We start from the raw sequence: 19,971 nt of genomic DNA on the forward strand, positions 1-19,971 counted from the left end.
ATCAGTATACCAGTATAGTAGTATAGATCAGTATATTAGTATAGCAGTATAGATCAGTATACCAGTATAGTAGTATAGATCAGTGTAGCAGTATAGATCAGTATATCATTATAGTAGTATAGATCAGTATACCATTATAGTAGTATAGATCAGTATACCATTATAGTAGTATAGATCAGTATATCGGTATAGTAGTATAGATCATTATAGTAGTATAGATCAGTATATCATTATAGTATAGATCATTATAGTAGTATAGATCAGTATATCAGTATAGTAGTATAGATCAGTATATCATTATAGTAGTATAGATCAGTATACCAGTATAGTAGTATAGATCAGTATATCATTATAGTAGTATAGATCAGTATATCATTATAGTAGTATAGATCAGTATACCAGTATAGTAGTATAGCAGTATAGATCAGTATATCATTATAGTAGTATAGATCAGTATACCAGTATAGTAGTATAGATCAGTATATCATTATATTAGTATAGATCAGTATACCAGTATAGGAGTATAGATCAGTATACCAGTATAGTAGTATAGATCAGTATACCAGTATAGGAGTATAGATCAGTATACCAGTATATCAGTATAGTAGTAAAGATCAGTATAGTAGTATATTTCTCAGTATAGCAGCATAGATCAGTATAGTAGTATATAGCAGCATAGATCAGTATAGTAGTATATATCAGTTTAGCAGTTTGGATCAGTATAGCAGTTTAGATCAGTATAGCAGCATAGATCAGTATAGCAGTTTAGATCAGTATAGCAGTTTAGATCAGTATAGCAGCATAGATCAGTATAGATCAGTATAGCAGCATAGATCAGTATAGCAGTATAGATCAGTATAGTAGTATATCATTGTAGTAGTATAGATCAGTATATCAGTATAGCAGCATAGATCAGTATAGCATTATAGTAGTATAGATCAGTATACCAGTACAGTAGTATAGATCAGTATACATTATAGCAGCATAGATCAGTATAGATCAGTATAGCAGCATAGATCAGTTTAGCAGCATAGATCAGTATAGCAGTTTAGATCAGTATAGCAGTATTAGTATACCAGTATAGCAGCATAGATCAGTATAGCAGTATAGTAGTATAGATCAGTATAGAAGAAGTGATTGGATGTGAAGACTTCTCCACATTTATGTTTGATTTCTAATATAATATCTGGAGGCCTGAGGTGGTTCTGCCCCCCAATCTTCCCATCTGGCCCTGCATGACCTCTTCTGTGACCTCCACATTGCCTCCTCTTCCTTGTCCTTTCTTCTCCCCCCCTCCTCCTCTTCCTTGTCCTTTCTCCCCCCCCCTCCTTCTCTTCCTTGTCCTTTCTTCTCCCCCTCCTTCTCTTCCTTGTCCTCTCCCCCCCCCTCCTTCTCTTCCTTGTCCTCTTCCCCCCCCCTCCTTCTCTTCCTTGTCCTCTCCCTCCCCCCCTCCTTCTCTTCCTTGTCCTCTTCATTCCCTCCTTCTCCTCTATTTTGCATGTGATCTTCCTCTTTTCTCCCCCTCTCCTCTTCCTCCCCTCCTCTGTTTTCCTCCTCTTCTCCCGTGGAGAGTTAACCAGCGGGTTGGTGAGCAGCACAGAAGAGATTCGTCAACAGATAATTGGTCAGAATAGACTGAAATAAAACTGGAGGTCATTTTAACCAACTGTACAGGTCAAAGAATATAGTTAATGCACACTCACCTCTTCTTTCTGAGAATAATGTAATGAAGTTAAAAGGTCAAATGCTGGCCTCCGGTCACAAAAGAAGCCTTGTGTGTATTCTAAATATCACACTATTCCCTATATAGTGCACTACTTTTGACCAGGGCCCATAGAGACGCAAAGGGCTTCAATGCCTAACTGGTTTTGCCTGGCTACGCAGACTCCTTGTTGTACGCCACGCCCACAGACGTTAATAGCTAGGTTTCCATCCAATTGGCGACAGATTGTCATGCAAGTATTCTAAAATCTGCATAAAGCCACGCCCCCATGTAGCGAATGACAGAGCAGAGGAAGAATTGAGTACGAGTCGTCAGGCTATATCTGGATAGGAGTGGGCTGAATGAACAGGAGGTAGTCATAACACTTTTGCATGGTCATAGTACTCTTCAGGTCAGAGGTCTGTAACGATCAGACATCCAGCATCTATTCTGTCCTCTAACAAGGAAGTAATGATTCTCCAGACCTTTGCTCCACCAGTGACTCAGCCCCAGGTGTATTTGAGGTAGTTGCCGGGGAAACCAATCCAAGATGGTGGATTGTGCAGTGCAGAGGTTCTACTACACAGTCATCACCATCAGATTAAGTTAAAAAGGGACGTATTGATATTGCCGCTTTATCTTTGATAGTGAAACATGAGGAACCCAAGGCAGTGCCTGTCTCCAGTTCCTCCATCCTCCCCTCTCCGGTCCCTCCATCCTCCCCTCTCCGGTCCCTCCATCCTCCCCTCTCCGGTCCCTCCATCCTCCCCTCTCCGGTCCCTCCATCCTCCCCTCCCTCCATCCTACCCTCTCCGGTCCCTCCATCCTCCCCTCTCCGGTCCCTCCATCCTCCCCTCTCCGGTCCCTCCATCCTCCCCTCTCCGGTCCCTCCATCCTCCCCTCTCCGGTCCCTCCATCCTCCCCTCTCCGGTCCCTCTATCCTCCCCTCTCCGGTCCCTCTATCCTCCCCTCTCCGGTCCCTCTATCCTCCCCTCTCCGGTCCCTCTATCCTCCCCTCTCCGGTCCCTCCATCCTCCCCTCTCCGGTCCCTCCATCCTCCCCTCTCCGGTCCCTCCATCCTCCCCTCTCCGGTCCCTCCATCCTCCCCTCTCCGGTCCCTCTATCCTCCCCTCTCCAGTCCCTCTATCCTCCCCTCTCCAGTCCCTCTATCCTCCCCTCTCCAGTCCCTCCATCCTCCCCTCTCCAGTCCTTCTATCCTCCCCTCTCCAGTCCTTCTATCCTCCCCTCTCCCCTTTCCAGTTCCTCTATCATCCCCCTTTCTCCTCCTCTCACCAGTCCCTCATTTCCTCTCCTTTCTTTCCCTCCCTCCACTCTTCTCCCTCTATCCTCATGCCCCCCTCTCAAGTCCCTCTGTCCTTTCTCTACCCTCCTCTCTGCTGTGCTAATTATTCACTGCAAACCGCAATTATCTAGCAGCCAGTCAACCAGACACTCAACTGATCTGTGTGTGTAGAGAGAGAGAGAGAGACTCCAGTAGCAAAACAACAGAACAGTCACTCGGAATAGAGCTCTCGCCTAATTCACAAAAGAAAGTGAACCACTGACACTTCTGATGTGTTTAATCCATTGGCAGATAAACTCATTTATTGGACCAGTAAGCAACGGCATTTTACGCACACACACACAAGCGGTTGGCAAAAGAAGTCTCTGCACCACTACAACAGAAAACAGCGGTCTCAAATCAAGATGGATTTTTAATTCGGAACACTTTAATACGGTGATCACTGCAAATTCCTCTTTTATACACCACCTCTACACTTAAAATAAACATTGGACATAAACAGTACTTTGTTCATTTACAATCATGTACTCTTTTATGTGCATTTCATTCCAAAAGGTTTGACTTCGTCATAGTGGTTTGTTTGTGTCTACAACTAGACTCAGGGCCCATGTTTCTAACAGACTACTGTACCCCTATGAACCCCTAGTCTGGCCAATACAACACTACCAGCAATACTTAGGGGCCGTCCAAAACAGCACCCTATTCCCCTATATAGTGCACTACTTTTGACGAGTAGTGTACTATCTAGGGGAATAGGCTGCCGCTTGGTATGAACTTTGAGAGAAATAAAAGTGTATTTAGATAACAGACAGGAGTCGTTTCATTTCCAACACATTCGATACTATCCAGTCGCAACTATCGTTTGTACTAAACAGTGTGCAAAGATGACTTTACAGAAAAATATAATTACAAAAAACTGAACATTTTTGAACATTCACATTCCCAGACTCTCTCATCTTTTAACTGTCTTCACAGAAGTAATGACAGAATAGAAAAATAATAAGAGAAATGAAAAAAAGGAAAGACCAACGTGACAGAGCATTCAGAACGGAGGAACAGAGCTGGTACTGTGTAAGGCAAGTGTGTGTGTGTGTGTGTGTGTGTGTGTCTGCGAGAACATGGAACTCAACTTCAACCCCTCTGCCTTACGTGACAGTTTGTCATGTATTACTTTGAAATGCAACGACAAGAGTACAAAACTAGGGCACTAAAAAATCTATTAATAACATCTCACTTCAACCCCCGACTAACGGTCTTCGTCAGTCACTGGTACGGTAACGGAGGTACAAGATGAGTTGGACGACAGATCCATTCTCTCTCACACACAGTACCGACAGAATCCATCTTGGAACCTCAGACTCCATCTTGGAACTCCGCCATTGTTATAAACATTCTAGACACAATTCCATAGTTCCGGAGTGCTCTCTAGCTAGCGCAGGCTACGGACCGAGTACGGTGCGCTTCGCAGCTTTCAAGTGGTTTTGCCAGGAACCCGGTGCGCTGACTTCTAGTGAATACACACTAGGTATTGATGAGTATTGGGGTGTAAACATTAGTCCCAAACAATTGTAAACGGTTGCCTTTTTGCAACAAAAACACGTTTCTATTGGAGAGATTCAGGTAGCTCCCTCGCTGTTTCGTTCCGTATGCTTCTGTTTAAGAAAACAGAATCGGCGTAAATGATCAGTAGTGGAATATTTTTATGAGGAGAAGTGAGACCCCTCGCCCCAACAGAGGTTAGAGTATAGATTAGAGACCCTCACCCCAACAGAGGTTAGAGTATAGATTAGAGACCCTCGCCCCAACAGAGGTTAGAGTATAGATTAGAGACCCTCGCCCCAACAGAGGTCAGAGTATAGATTAGAGACCCTCGCCCCAACAGAGGTTAGAGTATAGATTAGAGACCTCCTCAGCCCAACAGAGGTTAGATTATAGATTAGAGACCCTCCTCACCCCAACAGAGGTTAGATTATAGATTAGAGACCCTCCTCACCCCAACAGAGGTTAGAGTATAGATTAGAGACCTCCTCACCCCAACATAGGTTAGAGTATAGATTAGAGACCCTCACCCCATCAGGGGTTAGAGGATAGATTAGACCCCCTCACCCCAACAGAGGTTAGAGTATAGGTTAGAGACCCTCCTCACCCCAACAGAGGTTAGAGTATAGATTAGAGACCCTCCTCACCCCAACATAGGTTAGAGTATAGATTAGAGACCTCCTCACCCCAACATAGGTTAGAGTATAGATTAGAGACCCTCACCCTAACAGAGGTTAGAGGATAGATTAGACCCCCTCACCCCAACAGAGGTTAGAGTATAGATTAGAGACCCTCCTCACCCCAACAGAGGTTAGAGTATAGATTAGAGACCTCCTCACCCCAACAGAGGTTAGAGGATAGATTAGAGACCCTCCTCACCCCAACAGAGGTTAGAGTATAGATTAGAGACCCTCACCCCAACAGAGGTTAGAGTATAGATTAGAGACCCTCACCCCAACAGAGGTTAGAGTATAGATTAGAGACCCTCCTCACCCCAACAGAGGTTAGAGTATAGATTAGAGACCCCTCAACCCAACAGAGGTTAGAGTATAGATTAGAGACCTCTAGTGTCTGTACGCAGGTGGAGAGATAGTGTCTGTACTTAGGTGGAGAGATAGTGTCTGTACGGAGGTGAGAGATAGTGTTCCTTCATTATAACAGAGTCTGTACGCCGGTGGAGAGATAGTGTCTGTACGCAGGTGGAGAGATAGTGTCTGTACGCAGGTGGAGAGATAGTGTTCCTTCATTATAACAGTCTGTACGCAGGTGGAGAGATAGTGTCTGTACGGAGGTGGAGAGATAGTGTCTGTACGCAGGTGGAGAGATAGTGTCTGTACGCAGGTGGAGAGATAGTGTCTGTACGCAGGTGGAGAGATAGTGTCTGTACGCAGGTGGAGAGATAGTGTTCCTTCAATATAACAGAGTCTGTACGCAGGTGGAGAGATAGTGTCTGTACGGAGTTGGAGAGATAGTGTTCCTTCATTATAACAGTCTGTACGCAGGTGGAGAGATAGTGTCTGTACGGAGGTGGAGAGATAGTGTCTGTAGGGAGGTGGACAGATAGTGTCTGTACGCAGGTGCAGAGATAGTGTCTGTATGGAGGTGGAGAGATAGTGTCTGTACGAGGTGGAGAGATAGTGTTCCTTCATTATAACAGTCTGTACGAGGTGGAGAGATAGTGTATGTACGAGGTGGAGAGATAGTGTCTGTACGAGGTGGAGAGATAGTGTCTGTACGGAGGTGGAGAGATAGTGTCTGTACGAGGTGGAGAGATAGTGTCTGTACGGAGGTGGAGAGATAGTGTCTGTACGGAGGTGGAGAGATAGTGTCTGTACGAGGTGGAGAGATAGTGTCTGTACGGAGGTGGAGAGATAGTGTCTGTACGCAGGTGGAGAGATAGTGTCTGTATGGAGGTGGAGAGATAGTGTTCCTTCATTATAACAGTGTCTGTACGCAGGTGGAGAGAAAGTGTCTGTATGGAGGTGGAGAGATAGTGTTCCTTCATTATAACAGTGTCTGTACGGAGGTGGAGAGATAGTGTCTGTACGCAGGTGGAGAGATAGTGTCTGTACGCAGGTGGAGAGATAGTGTCTGTACGCAGGTGGAGAGATAGTGTCTGTACGCAGGTGGAGAGATAGTGTCTGTACGAGGTGGAGAGATAGTGTCTGTATGGAGGGGGAGAGATAGTGTCTGTACGAGGTGGAGAGATAGTGTCTGTACGGAGGTGGAGAGATAGTGTCTGTACGCAGGTGGAGAGATAGTGTCCCTTCATTATAACAGTGTCTGTACGCAGGTGGAGAGATAGTGTCTGTACGAGGTGGAGAGATAGTGTCCCTTCATTATAACAGTGTCTGTACGGAGGTGGAGAGATAGTGTCTGTACGAGGTGGAGAGATAGTGTCTGTATGGAGGGGGAGAGATAGTGTCTGTACGAGGTGGAGAGATAGTGTCTGTACGGAGGTGGAGAGATAGTGTCTGTACGAGGTGGAGAGATAGTGTCTGTATGGAGGGGGAGAGATAGTGTCTGTACGAGGTGGAGAGATAGTGTCTGTACGGAGGTGGAGAGATAGTGTCTGTACGAGGTGGAGAGATAGTGTCCCTTCATTATAACAGTGTCTGTACGCAGGTGGAGAGATAGTGTCTGTACGAGGTGGAGAGATAGTGTCTGTACGCAGGTGGAGAGATAGTGTTCCTTCATTATAACACACTGGTCTAGCAGCAGCTCCAAAGAAACGTGACAGGTTGGTGTGTCTGTTACCAGGTAATCGCTCAGTTTACATAAGAAGCCGTCCCTTTTATTTGTTTTACAGGTCGTTGTTATTCAAAAAGGGCATATCCCTGCTTCCCTAGTCTCGTACCAGATCTGTTTGTGCTGTCTTGCCAACTGTGACCGTAGGAGTTGGGCTATAAAGCCAAGATCACAGGTTATGACTCCATATCAGTGGATTAAAGAAAACAAACTCCACAGGAACAGATTGAAATGATTCATTGATTCAAATCTAAACACCTGGACATGTTAAACTGTACTGCAATCAGAGTAGCTTCACAAGGTTGAAGCGCGAGAGAGCGTGAGAGAGAGAGAGCGTGAGAGAGAGAGAGCGAGAGAGAGAGAGCGCGAGAGAGAGAGAGCGCGAGAGAGAGCGAGCGAGAGAGAGAGAGCGCGAGAGAGAGAGAGCGCGAGAGAGAGAGAGCGAGAGAGAGAGAGAGCGAGAGAGAGAGAGAGAGCGCGAGAGAGAGCGAGAGCGCGAGAGAGCGCGAGAGAGAGCGAGAGACAGAGAGAGCATTTCAACACAGTGGATGGATCATGGCTGCACATTGATTTAAGTTGTGCCAGTTCCACTTTTCATCACTGGATGGTCCTGTACGCAACAACAGGCTCTGGCACCTACGAAACAAGATATTAATAACATAGAAAGCTAGCTCTGGTCTGGGGTGTAAGTACGTGTTTCTCCACTAATGGGTGTGGAGGAAAATGCAGTAATGCCATGGACCAGAGCTAGTAGAAACCATAATATCAGGCTTTAATAGTAAGAATGGAAATCATTTGAATCCATTTTAAATCATAAAATAATGACATTTTTCAAGAGAAAACGAAAACACTGACAACTTCAGTTGCACTGTACGCAACAAAAACAACTTATTTATTCATTTTATAATGTACAAAGACATAAATACATCCGAAAATGTCCCCCCTCCCCCCGATTAAAATGATTCGTCGATCAGGAATTTGAAAAGTTTTCACAGAATTAACATTCTTTGAGATGGTGAAGGAGAAAACATCTGTCTTCCTTTGTTTCTCTCCTTCTCTTCAGCGCATAGTTACCAAAGGCAGAGGACGTCCCTTTGCGCTTAGAAAAGTTTTAGAAAAGGCGGCCATCTTAAAGGAAAATTTCACCCCCCCAAAAAAACTCTTGTGGTATTTGTTTCATTAGTCCACTGTTGATACATTCCCAAAATGTTTTGCATGTCAGCAAATCAAGTTTTCCAAGATATAGAAATTTAGCAAAATAAAGAAATACAGCTGTTATGATGCATTTGTTTTGCATTATATGAAGCGGCATTTTGGGTGGAATTTTCCTTTAAGATGGCCGCCTCAAACCTTACGGTCCCCATGTCTGACTTCAGATCTTTCCACTGAGACGAATAGGGAGTTTGGTTGTACTCCTTGCTATTGCTTTTAAGACCCACACAGTCCTAATCACCAATATGCTCCTGATTTCACCCATGTCATGTGATCATGGAGTCCTTGATAATGATGGCTTTTTTTGTTTTGAAGCGGTCCTGGAATGACGTTTTGCTGTCCGGTTTGGTCAAAGTGTCACAAGCATCTGTAGTTAGTTGTAGGATTCAAAATGGCAGACGTTTCAGTGGAGGATTGGGCGTGGTGTAAGAGTGTGTGTATGGTTGTGGGGTAGAGTGTGTGTATGGTTGTGGGGTAGAGGTGTGTGTATGGTTGTGGGGTAAGAGTGTGTGTATGGTTGTGGGGTAAGAGTGTGTGTATGGTAGCCTTGTGTATGCCAGCTATATAGGCTTGGTCGTGACACACTACAGGCCAACCAGACTAGTAAGGGGCACTACGGGAGAAGTATAGAGGAATGTCTGTCAACCAAAACCACCCTGCCTCGTGTTAAGTTCTCCTTCAGATGTAGCCCTAATGACAGTGAGTCCATGTACCTCTCAATGACCCGGTCCAAACCAGTACAACGTGTTGATGGTCTGATTGCAGACTGTACAGTAAACCACAGAGAGCTAGTTGATATGTACAGGAGAGATACGGACGGGTGTTCATTCTCTCTAGGTGTTTGTTCCTACAGACGTACAGATCTGTGTTCCCTGTAGATTGAGGAATATGAATGCACAGAAAAACCAGCTGGCAACACAGGGCTGGCTTTCTGTCTGTCTTTTCCCTCCCACTGTCTATCTATCTACCTGTCTGCCTGTCTGCCTCTTCCCTCAGTCCATCTGTCTACCTGCCTGTCTACCTGCATGTCTACCTGTCTACATGCCTGTTACCTGTCTGCATGCCTGTCTACCTGTCTGCCCCTTCCCTCGGTCCACCTGTCTATCTGTCTACCTGTTTGCCTGTCTGTCTACCTGTTTGCCTGTCTGTCTACCTGTTTGCCTGTCTGTCTACCTGTCTGCCTGTCTACATGTTTGCCTGTCTGTCTACCTGTCTACCTGTTTGCCTGTCTGTCTACCTGTTTGCCTGTCTGTCTGCCTGTTTGCCTGTCTGTCTGCCTGTCTACCTGTCTGCTTGTCTACCTGTTTGCCTGTCTGCCTGCCTGTCTACCCGTTTGCCTGTCTGTCTACCTGTCTGCCTCTTCCCTCGGTCTGCCTGTCTGTCTGTCTACCTGTCTGTCTGTCTACCTGTTTGCCTGTCTGTCTGCCTCTTCCCTCGGTCTGCCTGTCTGTCTGCCTGTCTGTCTACCTGTCTGTCTGTCTACCTGTCTGTCTGTCTACCTGTCTGTCTGTCCGCCTGCCTGTCTGTCCGCCTGCCTGTCTACCTGTTTGCCTGTCCGCCTGCCTGTCTACCTGTCTGTCTGCCTGTCTGTCTACTTGTCCGCCCCTTCCCTCGGTCCATCTGTCTACCTGTTTGTTGGGGTAGTGTAGACAGAGGTAGCATCAGACAAGTCAAATTTGCAGAGGAGGAAAAGTGGAGACAGGGAGATGAGATGAGATTCCATGGTTTCCACATGGGGCAGTTACGCTGTTACAGTTACGCTGTTACAGTTACGCTGTTACAGTTACGCTGTTACAGTTACGCTGTTACAGTTACGCTGTTACAGTTACGCTGTTACAGTTACGCTGTTACAGTTACGCTGTTACAGTTACGCTGTTACAGTTACGCTGTTACAGTTACGCTGTTACAGTTACGCTGTTACAGTTACGCTGTTACAGTTACGCTGTTACAGTTACGCTGTTACAGTTACGCTGTTACAGTTACGCTGTTACAGTTACGCTGTTACAGTTACGCTGTTACAGTTACGCTGTTACAGTTACGCTGTTACAGTTACTGTTACAGTTACGCAGTTACAGTTACGCTGTTACAGTTACGCTGTTACAGTTACGCTGTTACAGTTACGCAGTTACAGTTACGCTGTTACAGTTACGCTGTTACAGTTACGCTGTTACAGTTACGCTGTTACAGTTACGCTGTTACAGTTACGCTGTTACAGTTACGCTGTTACAGTTACGCTGTTACAGTTACGCTGTTACAGTTACGCTGTTACAGTTACGCTGTTACAGTTACGCTGTTACAGTTACGCTGTTACAGTTACGCTGTTACAGTTACGCTGTTACAGTTACGCTGTTACAGTTACGCTGTTACAGTTACGCTGTTACAGTTACGCTGTTACAGTTACGCTGTTACAGTTACGCTGTTACAGTTACGCTGTTACAGTTACGCTGTTACAGTTACGCTGTTACAGTTACGCTGTTACAGTTACGCTGTTACAGTTACGCTGTTACAGTTACGCTGTTACAGTTACGCTGTTACAGTTACGCTGTTACAGTTACGCTGTTACAGTTACGCTGTTACAGTTACGCTGTTACAGTTACGCTGTTACAGTTACGCTGTTACAGTTACGCTGTTACAGTTACGCTGTTACAGTTACGCTGTTACAGTTACGCTGTTACAGTTACGCTGTTACAGTTACGCTGTTACAGTTACGCTGTTACAGTTACGCTGTGCTCTTAGTTACAGTTACGCTGTGCTCTTAGTTACAGTTACGCTGTTACAGTTACGCTGTTACAGTTACGCTGTTACAGTTACGCTGTTACAGTTACGCTGTGCTCTTAGTTACAGTTACGCTGTGCTCTTAGTTACAGTTACGCTGTTACAGTTACGCTGTTACAGTTACGCTGTTACAGTTACGCTGTTACAGTTACGCTGTTACAGTTACGCTGTGCTCTTAGTTACAGTTACGCTGTTACAGTTACGCTGTTACAGTTACGCTGTTACAGTTACGCTGTTACAGTTACGCTGTTACAGTTACGCAGTTACAGTTACGCAGTTACAGTTACGCTGTTACAGTTACGCTGTTACAGTTACGCTGTTACAGTTACGCTGTTACAGTTACGCTGTTACAGTTACGCTGTTACAGTTACGCTGTTACAGTTACGCTGTTACAGTTACGCTGTTACAGTTACGCTGTTACAGTTACGCTGTTACAGTTACGCTGTTACAGTTACGCTGTTACAGTTACGCTGTTACAGTTACGCTGTTACAGTTACGCTGTTACAGTTACGCTGTTACAGTTACGCTGTTACAGTTACGCTGTTACAGTTACGCTGTTACAGTTACGCTGTTACAGTTACGCTGTTACAGTTACGCTGTGCTCTTAGTTACAGTTACGCTGTTACAGTTACGCTGTTACAGTTACGCTGTTACAGTTACGCTGTTACAGTTACGCTGTTACAGTTACGCTGTTACAGTTACGCTGTTACAGTTACGCTGTGCTCTTAGTTACAGTTACGCGCTGTTACAGTTACGCTGTTACAGTTACGCTGTTACAGTTACGCTGTTACAGTTACGCTGTTACAGTTACGCTGTTACAGTTACGCTGTTACAGTTACGCTGTTACAGTTACGCTGTTACAGTTACGCTGTTACAGTTACGCTGTTACAGTTACGCTGTTACAGTTACGCTGTTACAGTTACGCTGTTACAGTTACGCTGTTACAGTTACGCTGTTACAGTTACGCTGTGCTCTTAGTTACAGTTACGCTGTTACAGTTACGCTGTTACAGTTACGCTGTGCTCTTAGTTACAGTTACGCTGTGCTCTTAGTTACAGTTACGCTGTGCTCTTAGTTACAGTTACGCTGTTACAGTTACGCTGTGCTCTTACGTGCTTTGAAGCCTTAGCTGAAGAGATGTACTGTACAGCCACTGAGAGGCTGGCTATTGGGGTAAAACACAAGTCTCTCTTTATGTCTGAGTCTTCCTACCACCCCCAGAGTGAAGTCAGCTCAGACAGTGAGGGAGGAGAGGAGGAGGACAATGCTCTAGTCTTCTGAGCTCCAGTATTTCTTGGCAGTACCGAGAGCCCATCACAATTACACACACAGCTCCCCTTCAAATCCCACAGTATGAAAGTAATCCTTCATTATTTAACAAAAGAAGAATGTCCTTCTAGCTAATCCTGAGTTTCAGAGGGTAGTTGAGAGAGGAAACCTTAGTTGGCACTTCAGAGAGTGAAATAAAAACTTCCGGGGACAAGGAAGAGGCATGGAGAGTGGAATTAGTACTTCAGTTTGTGCAAGGGAGAAGGGGAATGTTTTTGGGGTTGATACTGGTCCTCTCTCTTTCCAGTTACTCTTTTCCTTTCTCATTTTCCTCCCCCTCCTCTTCTGGTCAATGTGGTAGAACCCTCCTCCTCCTCATCATCATCACCCTCTCCTCCTCCTCTGTCTCTCAGTTCATGTCGATGGTGTTGAAGACCCACTCTGTGAACTTTTTGAGTTTAGCAGCAGAGCTCTGGGACTCCTCCTGCAGCCGCTGGTTATCCTCCCAGAGCCTTTTGATCTGCAGATGGAGACGCTGCTTCTCCTCACGCTCCTACAAGAGGGAGGGAGAGGGAGAGGGAGGGATAAGAGGGTGTGTAGGGTAAAGATGAGAGAGAAAGGAGGGGGACAGAGGGAGAGAGAGAGGGCAAGGGCGGACAGAGAGCAAAAAAGAAAGATCGAGATGAAGGGAGAAAGAAAGAAGAGTTAAAAGGGGAGGAGAAGGAGGGAGAGAAGGAGGGAGAGAAGGGATAGAGAGAGAGAAGAAGTGAGAGAGGGAGAGAAGAAGGGAGAGAAGGGAGAGAGGGAGAGAAGAAGGGAGAGAGCGAGAGAAAGAGGGAGAGAGCGAGAGAAGGAGGGAGACGGCGAGAGAAGGTGAGACAAGGGATACATGTTTAAGTTAAGAGTCGGCAACTCTATATAACAGACGGTAACTATAACACTGCTAGGGATGATAATTCTATATAACAGACGGTAACTATAACACTGCTAGGGATGATAACTCTATATAACAGACGGTAACTATAACACTGCTAGGGATGATAACTCTATATAACAGACGGTAACTATAACACTGCTAGGGATGATAACTCTATATAACAGACGGTAACTATAACACTGCTAGGGATGATAACTCTATATAACAGACGGTAACTGTAACACTGCTAGGGATGATAACTCTATATAACAGACGGTAACTATAACACTGCTAGGGATGATAACTCTATATAACAGACGGTAACTATAACACTGCTAGGGATGATAACTCTATATAACAGACGGTAACTATAACACTGCTAGGGATGATAACTCTATATAGGCTCCCGAGTGGCGCAGCGGTCTAAGGCACCGCATCTCAGTGCTAGAGGCATCACTACAGACCCCGGTTCGATTGCAGGCTGTATCACAACCGGCCGTGATTGGGAGTCTCATAAGGCGGCGCACAATTAGCCCAGCGTGGTCCGGGTTAGGGTTTGGCCGTCATTGGAAATATTAATTTCTTCTTAATTGACTTGCCTCGTTAAATAAAGGTTAAATAAAAATAAATTAAAAATGTGTTAACAGTAAGTAGCTTTAAGTAAGCAGCCAATCCTCTACCAACCTTCTACAGAGCGGAGGAAGATAAAGCCGAACGTCTCTCAGAAGGGACAATGGGTTGAGCAGAAGAGTGTGTGTGTGTGTGTGTGTGTGTGTGTGTGTGTGTGTGTGTGTGTGTGTGTGTGTGTGTGTCTGTGTGTAGTCCATTAGTATGAGTATTGTTGTTTTGATGGTTAGTTGCGAAGCTAAGTGCATGTATTGATTTGTGTGGTTATTGACGTCCATTTTTCCACATCAATTTGCTGAAATTATGAGATGAGACATATTGTGTGTGTGTGTGTGTGTGTGTTACCTTCTTCAGGTCATCCTGTAGCATCTTGACCACGGCTTCCAGCTTGGTCACATTCCTCTCCAGACCTGCTGGACCCTCACTGGAGAGACAGAGAGTTAAACATACATTTAACCACACAAACCTAACGTGTCACCTAACGTGTCACCTAACGCGTCATCTATATTGGATCTTTATTTAAAGAGATTGATGTGAAGCACTTACATATTCGTAACATATTAAATGTAGTTAGTCACAAGCGCGTGTGAAATGCTTACTGACAAACCTTTAACCAACCAGTTTTAATAAAAACAAGAGTTACGAAAATATTTACTAAATAAACTAGAGTAAAACAAAAAAATAACACAATAAAATAACAATAACGAGGATATATAGAGGGGGTACCGCTACCGAGTCAATGTGGAGGCTATATACAGGTTAGTCGAGGTAATTGAGGTAATTTGTACATGTAGGTCGGTGTAAAGTGACATTGCATTGATAATAAACAGCAAGTAGCAGCAGCGTAAAAAAAAAACGCGGAAGGGGGGGTGGGGGTTAAATGCAAATCGTCTTGGTAGCCATCTGTTCAGGAGTCTTATGGTTTGTGGGTAGAAGCTGTTAAGAAGCCTTTTGGACCTAGACTTGGCACTCCGGTACCGCGTGCCGTGCGGTAGCAGAGAAAACAGTCTGTGACTAGAGTGGCTGGGATCTTTGGCAATTTTTAGGGCCTTCCTCTGACACCGCCTCTGACAGTCTATTGAAAAGTCGTTGTCACGTCCTCTTCAGACGGGTTGGGTGAAATGCAGAAGACACATTTCAGTTGAACGCATTCAGTTGTACAACTGACTAGGTATCCCCCTTTCCCGTGCCCTCTTCACGACTGTCTTGGTGTGTTGGACCATCTTAGTTTGTTGGTGATGTGGACACCAAGGAACTTGAAGCTCTCAACCTGTTCCACTACAGGTTCCACAACCTGTTCCACTACAGGTTCCACAATCTGTTCCACTACAGGTTCCCTGTTCCACTACAGGTTCCACAATCTGTTCCACTACAGGTTCCCTGTTCCACTACAGGTTCCACAATCTGTTCCACTACAGGTTCCACAATCTGTTCCACTACAGGTTCCCTGTTCCACTACAGGTTCCTGGTTCCACAACCTGTTCTACTACTGTTCCACTGCCCCGTCGATGAGAATGGGGGCGTGCTCGGTCCTCTTTTTCCTGTAGTCCACAATCATCTCCTTTGTCTTGATCACATTGAGGGAGAGGTTGTTGTCCTGGCAACACACTGTTAGGTCTCTGACCTCCTCCCTATAGGCTGTCTCAACATTGTTGGTGATCAGGCAATGATGGTGTTGGACTCGTGCACCCCTGAGGGGCCCACGTGTTGAGGATCAGCGTGGCAGATGTGTTGTTGCCTACCCTTACTACCTGGGGGCGGCCCGATCCAGTTGCAGAGGGAGGTGTTTAGTCCCAGGGTCCTTAGCTTAGTGATGAGCTTTGAGGGCAGGCTGGAGGTCCAGGCTGGTCTGTGAGGGTTACCTGGATGAAGGTCTGGACAGAGGGGCAGGCTGGAGGTCCAGGCTGGTCTGTGAGGGTTACCTGGATGAAGGTCTGGACAGAGGGGCAGGCTGGAGGTCCAGGCTGGTCTGTGTGGTGAGGGTTACCTGGGTGAAGGTCTGGACAGAGGGGCAGGCTGGAGGTCCAGGCTGGTCTGTGTGGTGAGGGTTACCTGGGTGAAGGTCTGGACAGAGGGGCAGGCTGGAGGTCCAGGCTGGTCTGTGTGGTGAGGGTTACCTGGATGAAGGTCTGGACAGAGGGGCAGGCTGGAGGTCCAGGCTGGTCTGTGTGGTGAGGGTTACCTGGATGAAGGTCTGGACAGAGGGGCAGGCTGGAGGTCCAGGCTGGTCTGTGACTGGTGAGGGCTGGAGGCTCCACTACCTCTGTGGTTAGAATCACTGAACACAAACCCTCTCTGGACTGGAGGGGGAGGGAGGGATGGAAGGAAGGAAGGTAAGGAAAGAGGGGGAGGAAGGGAGGAAAGATGGGGAGGAAGGAGGGGGAGGAAGGGAGGGAAGAGGAGGGGAAGGGAGGAAAGAGGGGGGAAGGAAGGAAAGAGGGGGAGGAAGAGAGGGAAGGAGGGGGAGGAAGGAGGGTGAGGAAGGAGGGAGAGGAAGGGGGGAGGGAAGGAGGTAGAGTAAATAAGAGGAAGAGAGAGATAGGATAGTCAGAGGAAAACGTGAGAGAGGAAGAGAAAGAGAATGTGATTAAAGATAAGGTTGAGACAAATTGTAGTAGTAACTGTTGTCACGGGAGACACATCATTACTATGTAGTGTTCATAGTATACAGTCATTCCCTGTCTCTTCCTTTTGCAGGTATTGACCACATGCACCAGGTGAGTCCAGACACACACAACTCTTACTTTCGAAGGTATTGGCCACATCCACCAGGTGGGTCCAGTCCAGGGGGCTGTCCCTGCTCTCAGAGGGGGGGAGGGGCATCAGCTCCTGGGGGAGGGGGTGGCGCTGTCGCTCAACCATCTCAGCCAATGACATGTCAGACGCAGACAGATCCCCTGTAGAGAGAAGACAGGAGGACCGATTAGGACCGTGGACATTCCTAGAAGAAGACAGACTGAATTCCATCAGTTCTCATTGAAAAATAAACTACAGAACACTATAATTCTTGATAATAAATGTAATGAATATTTTTACCAAAATGTAGGTCAATACACTTTCTACCAGAAGAGGGAGAACAGCCTTTATCCCCCCCAGATCCACCTCATCACCAACGCGCCGAACTGTCTCAAGCTGTCTGTACCACATTCCCCAGCCCTGGGTCAATACGGCTCCTCTCACCGTGTAGTTTGATCCCCAGTTTGTACGAGGGTCGTCTGAGGGGCACCCCGCGGGTGGTGGGAGAGCGTGGCAACGTGGAGCAGCTGAATAACACGTCACTACCCAGGGTGGGGTCTGGTTCTAGGTCCCCCAGCCTCAGAGAGGGGACACGCTGGCCCCGGTAGATACTCTCATCAGACAGGGTGCGGTGGAGAGACGGACGGGTAGGGGGCTGGCCTGAGGATGAGGACTGGAGGGGAGCGAGATAGAGAGAGTTAAACTGTTGTCACTTGCTATCATAAGTGAATATAATAAAAACACACCAGATGGATGATTAAAGTCATGTCATGATGATTAAAGTCATGACATGATGATTAAAGTCATGACATGATGGAGTATTAAAGTCATGACATGATGGAGTATTAAAGTCATGACATGATGGAGGATTAAAGTCATGACATGATGGATGATTAAAGTTACGACATGATGATTAAAGTTACGACATGATGATTAAAGTTACGACATGATGATTAAAGTTACGACATGATGATTAAAGTCACGACATGATGATTAAAGTCACGACATGATGATTAAAGTCATGACGATTAAAGTTACGACATGATGATTAAAGTCACGACATGATGATTAAAGTCACGACATGATGATTAAAGTCACGACATGATGATTAAAGTCATGACGATTAAAGTTACGACATGATGATTAAAGTTACGACATGATGATTAAAGTCATGACATGATGGAGGATTAAAGTCATGACATGATGGAGGATTAAAGTTACGACATGATGGAGGATTAAAGTTACGACATGATGGAGGATTAAAGTTACGACATGATGGAGGATTAAAGTTACGACATGATGGAGGATTAAAGTTACGACATGATGATTAAAGTTACGACATGATGATTAACGTTACGACATGATGGAGGATTAAAGTTACGACATGGAGGATTAAAGTTACGACATGATGGAGGATTAAAGTTACGACATGATGGAGGATTAAAGTTACGACATGATGGAGGATTAAAGTTACGACATGGAGGATTAAAGTTACGACATGATGGAGGATTAAAGTTACGACATGATGGAGGATTAAAGTTACGACATGATGGAGGATTAAAGTTACGACATGATGGAGGATTAAAGTTACGACATGATGATTAAAGTCACGACATGATGATTAAAGTCACGACATGATGATTAAAGTCATGACGATTAAAGTTACGACATGATGATTAAAGTTACGACATGATGATTAAAGTTACGACATGATGATTAAAGTCATGACATGATGGAGGATTAAAGTCATGACATGATGATTAAAGTTACGACATGATGGAGGATTAAAGTTACGACATGATGGAGGATTAAAGTTACGACATGATGGAGGATTAAAGTTACGACATGATGGAGGATTAAAGTTACGACATGATGATTAAAGTTACGACATGATGATTAACGTTACGACATGATGGAGGATTAAAGTTACGACATGGAGGATTAAAGTTACGACATGATGGAGGATTAAAGTTACGACATGATGGAGGATTAAAGTTACGACATGGAGGATTAAAGTTACGACATGGATGATTAAAGTTACGACATGATGGAGGATTAAAGTTACGACATGATGGAGGATTAAAGTTACGACATGATGGAGGATTAAAGTTACGACATGGAGGATTAAAGTTACGACATGGAGGATTAAAGTTACGACATGATGGAGGATTAAAGTTACGACATGATGGAGGATTAAAGTTACGACATGATGGAGGATTAAAGTTACGACATGATGGAGGATTAAAGTTACGACATGATGGAGGATTAAAGTTACGACATGATGGAGGATTAAAGTTATGACATGATGGAGGATTAAAGTTATGACATGATGAAGGATTAAAGTCATGACATGATGGAGGATTAAAGTTACGACATGATGGAAGATTAAAGTTATGACATGATGGAGGATTAAAGTTATGACATGATGATTAAAGTCATGACATGAGGATTAAAGTTATGACATGATGGAGGATTAAAGTTATGACATGATGATTAAAGTTATGACATGATGGAGGATTAAAGTTATGACATGATGGAGGATTAACGTTATGACATGATGATTAAAGTCATGACATGAGGATTAAAGTTATGACATGATGGAGGATTAAAGTTATGACATGATGGAGGATTAAAGTTACGACATGATGATTAAAGTTACGACATGATGATTAAAGTCATGACATGATGGAGGATTAAAGTCATGACATGATGATTAAAGTTACGACATGATGGAGGATTAAAGTTACGACATGATGGAGGATTAAAGTTACGACATGATGGAGGATTAAAGTTACGACATGATGATTAAAGTTACGACATGATGATTAAAGTTACGACATGATGGAGGATTAAAGTTACGACATGATGATTAAAGTTACGACATGATGGAGGATTAAAGTTATGACATGATGGAGGATTAAAGTTACAACATGATGATTAAATTTACGACATGACGGAGGATTAAAGTTATGACATGATGATTAAAGTTATGACATGATGATTAAAGTTATGACATGATGGAGGATTAAAGTTACGACATGATGGAGGATTAAAGTTACGACATGATGGAGGATTAAAGTTATGACATGATAGAGGATTAAAGTTATGACATGATGGAGGATTAAAGTTATGACATGATGGAGG

At 44.8% G+C, this 19,971-nt stretch overlaps 1 protein-coding gene and 1 long non-coding RNA gene across 2 annotated transcripts in view; both read right to left on the reverse strand.

Moving 5' to 3' along the window:
• Positions 1–8,043: 8,043 nt before the first annotated feature.
• Positions 8,044–10,362, reverse strand: LOC139582522 (uncharacterized). Its single transcript, XR_011676375.1, has 2 exons — positions 9,854–10,362; positions 8,044–9,488 (listed from the first exon to the last, which is right to left on the reverse strand). It is a non-coding gene; the product is annotated as an uncharacterized lncRNA (long non-coding RNA).
• A 1,793-nt stretch (positions 10,363–12,155) lies between these two features.
• Positions 12,156–19,971, reverse strand: part of LOC139582537 (signal-induced proliferation-associated 1-like protein 1) — a 246,065-nt gene continuing 238,249 nt past the window's right edge. Inside the window, exons 22-26 of the mRNA XM_071412624.1 lie at positions 17,272–17,500; positions 16,836–16,988; positions 16,274–16,391; positions 14,437–14,515; positions 12,156–13,101 (exon numbers count right to left, since the gene is read on the reverse strand). Of these exons, the coding sequence (XP_071268725.1) occupies positions 12,958–13,101; positions 14,437–14,515; positions 16,274–16,391; positions 16,836–16,988; positions 17,272–17,500 (723 nt within the window). The 3' untranslated portion in view covers positions 12,156–12,957. The remainder of the gene's footprint in view (positions 13,102–14,436; positions 14,516–16,273; positions 16,392–16,835; positions 16,989–17,271; positions 17,501–19,971) is intronic.

The sequence above is a fragment of the Salvelinus alpinus genome, chromosome 8 (genome assembly GCF_045679555.1).
Source record: "Salvelinus alpinus chromosome 8, SLU_Salpinus.1, whole genome shotgun sequence".
In the NCBI taxonomy this organism is placed as follows: domain Eukaryota; kingdom Metazoa; phylum Chordata; class Actinopteri; order Salmoniformes; family Salmonidae; genus Salvelinus; species Salvelinus alpinus.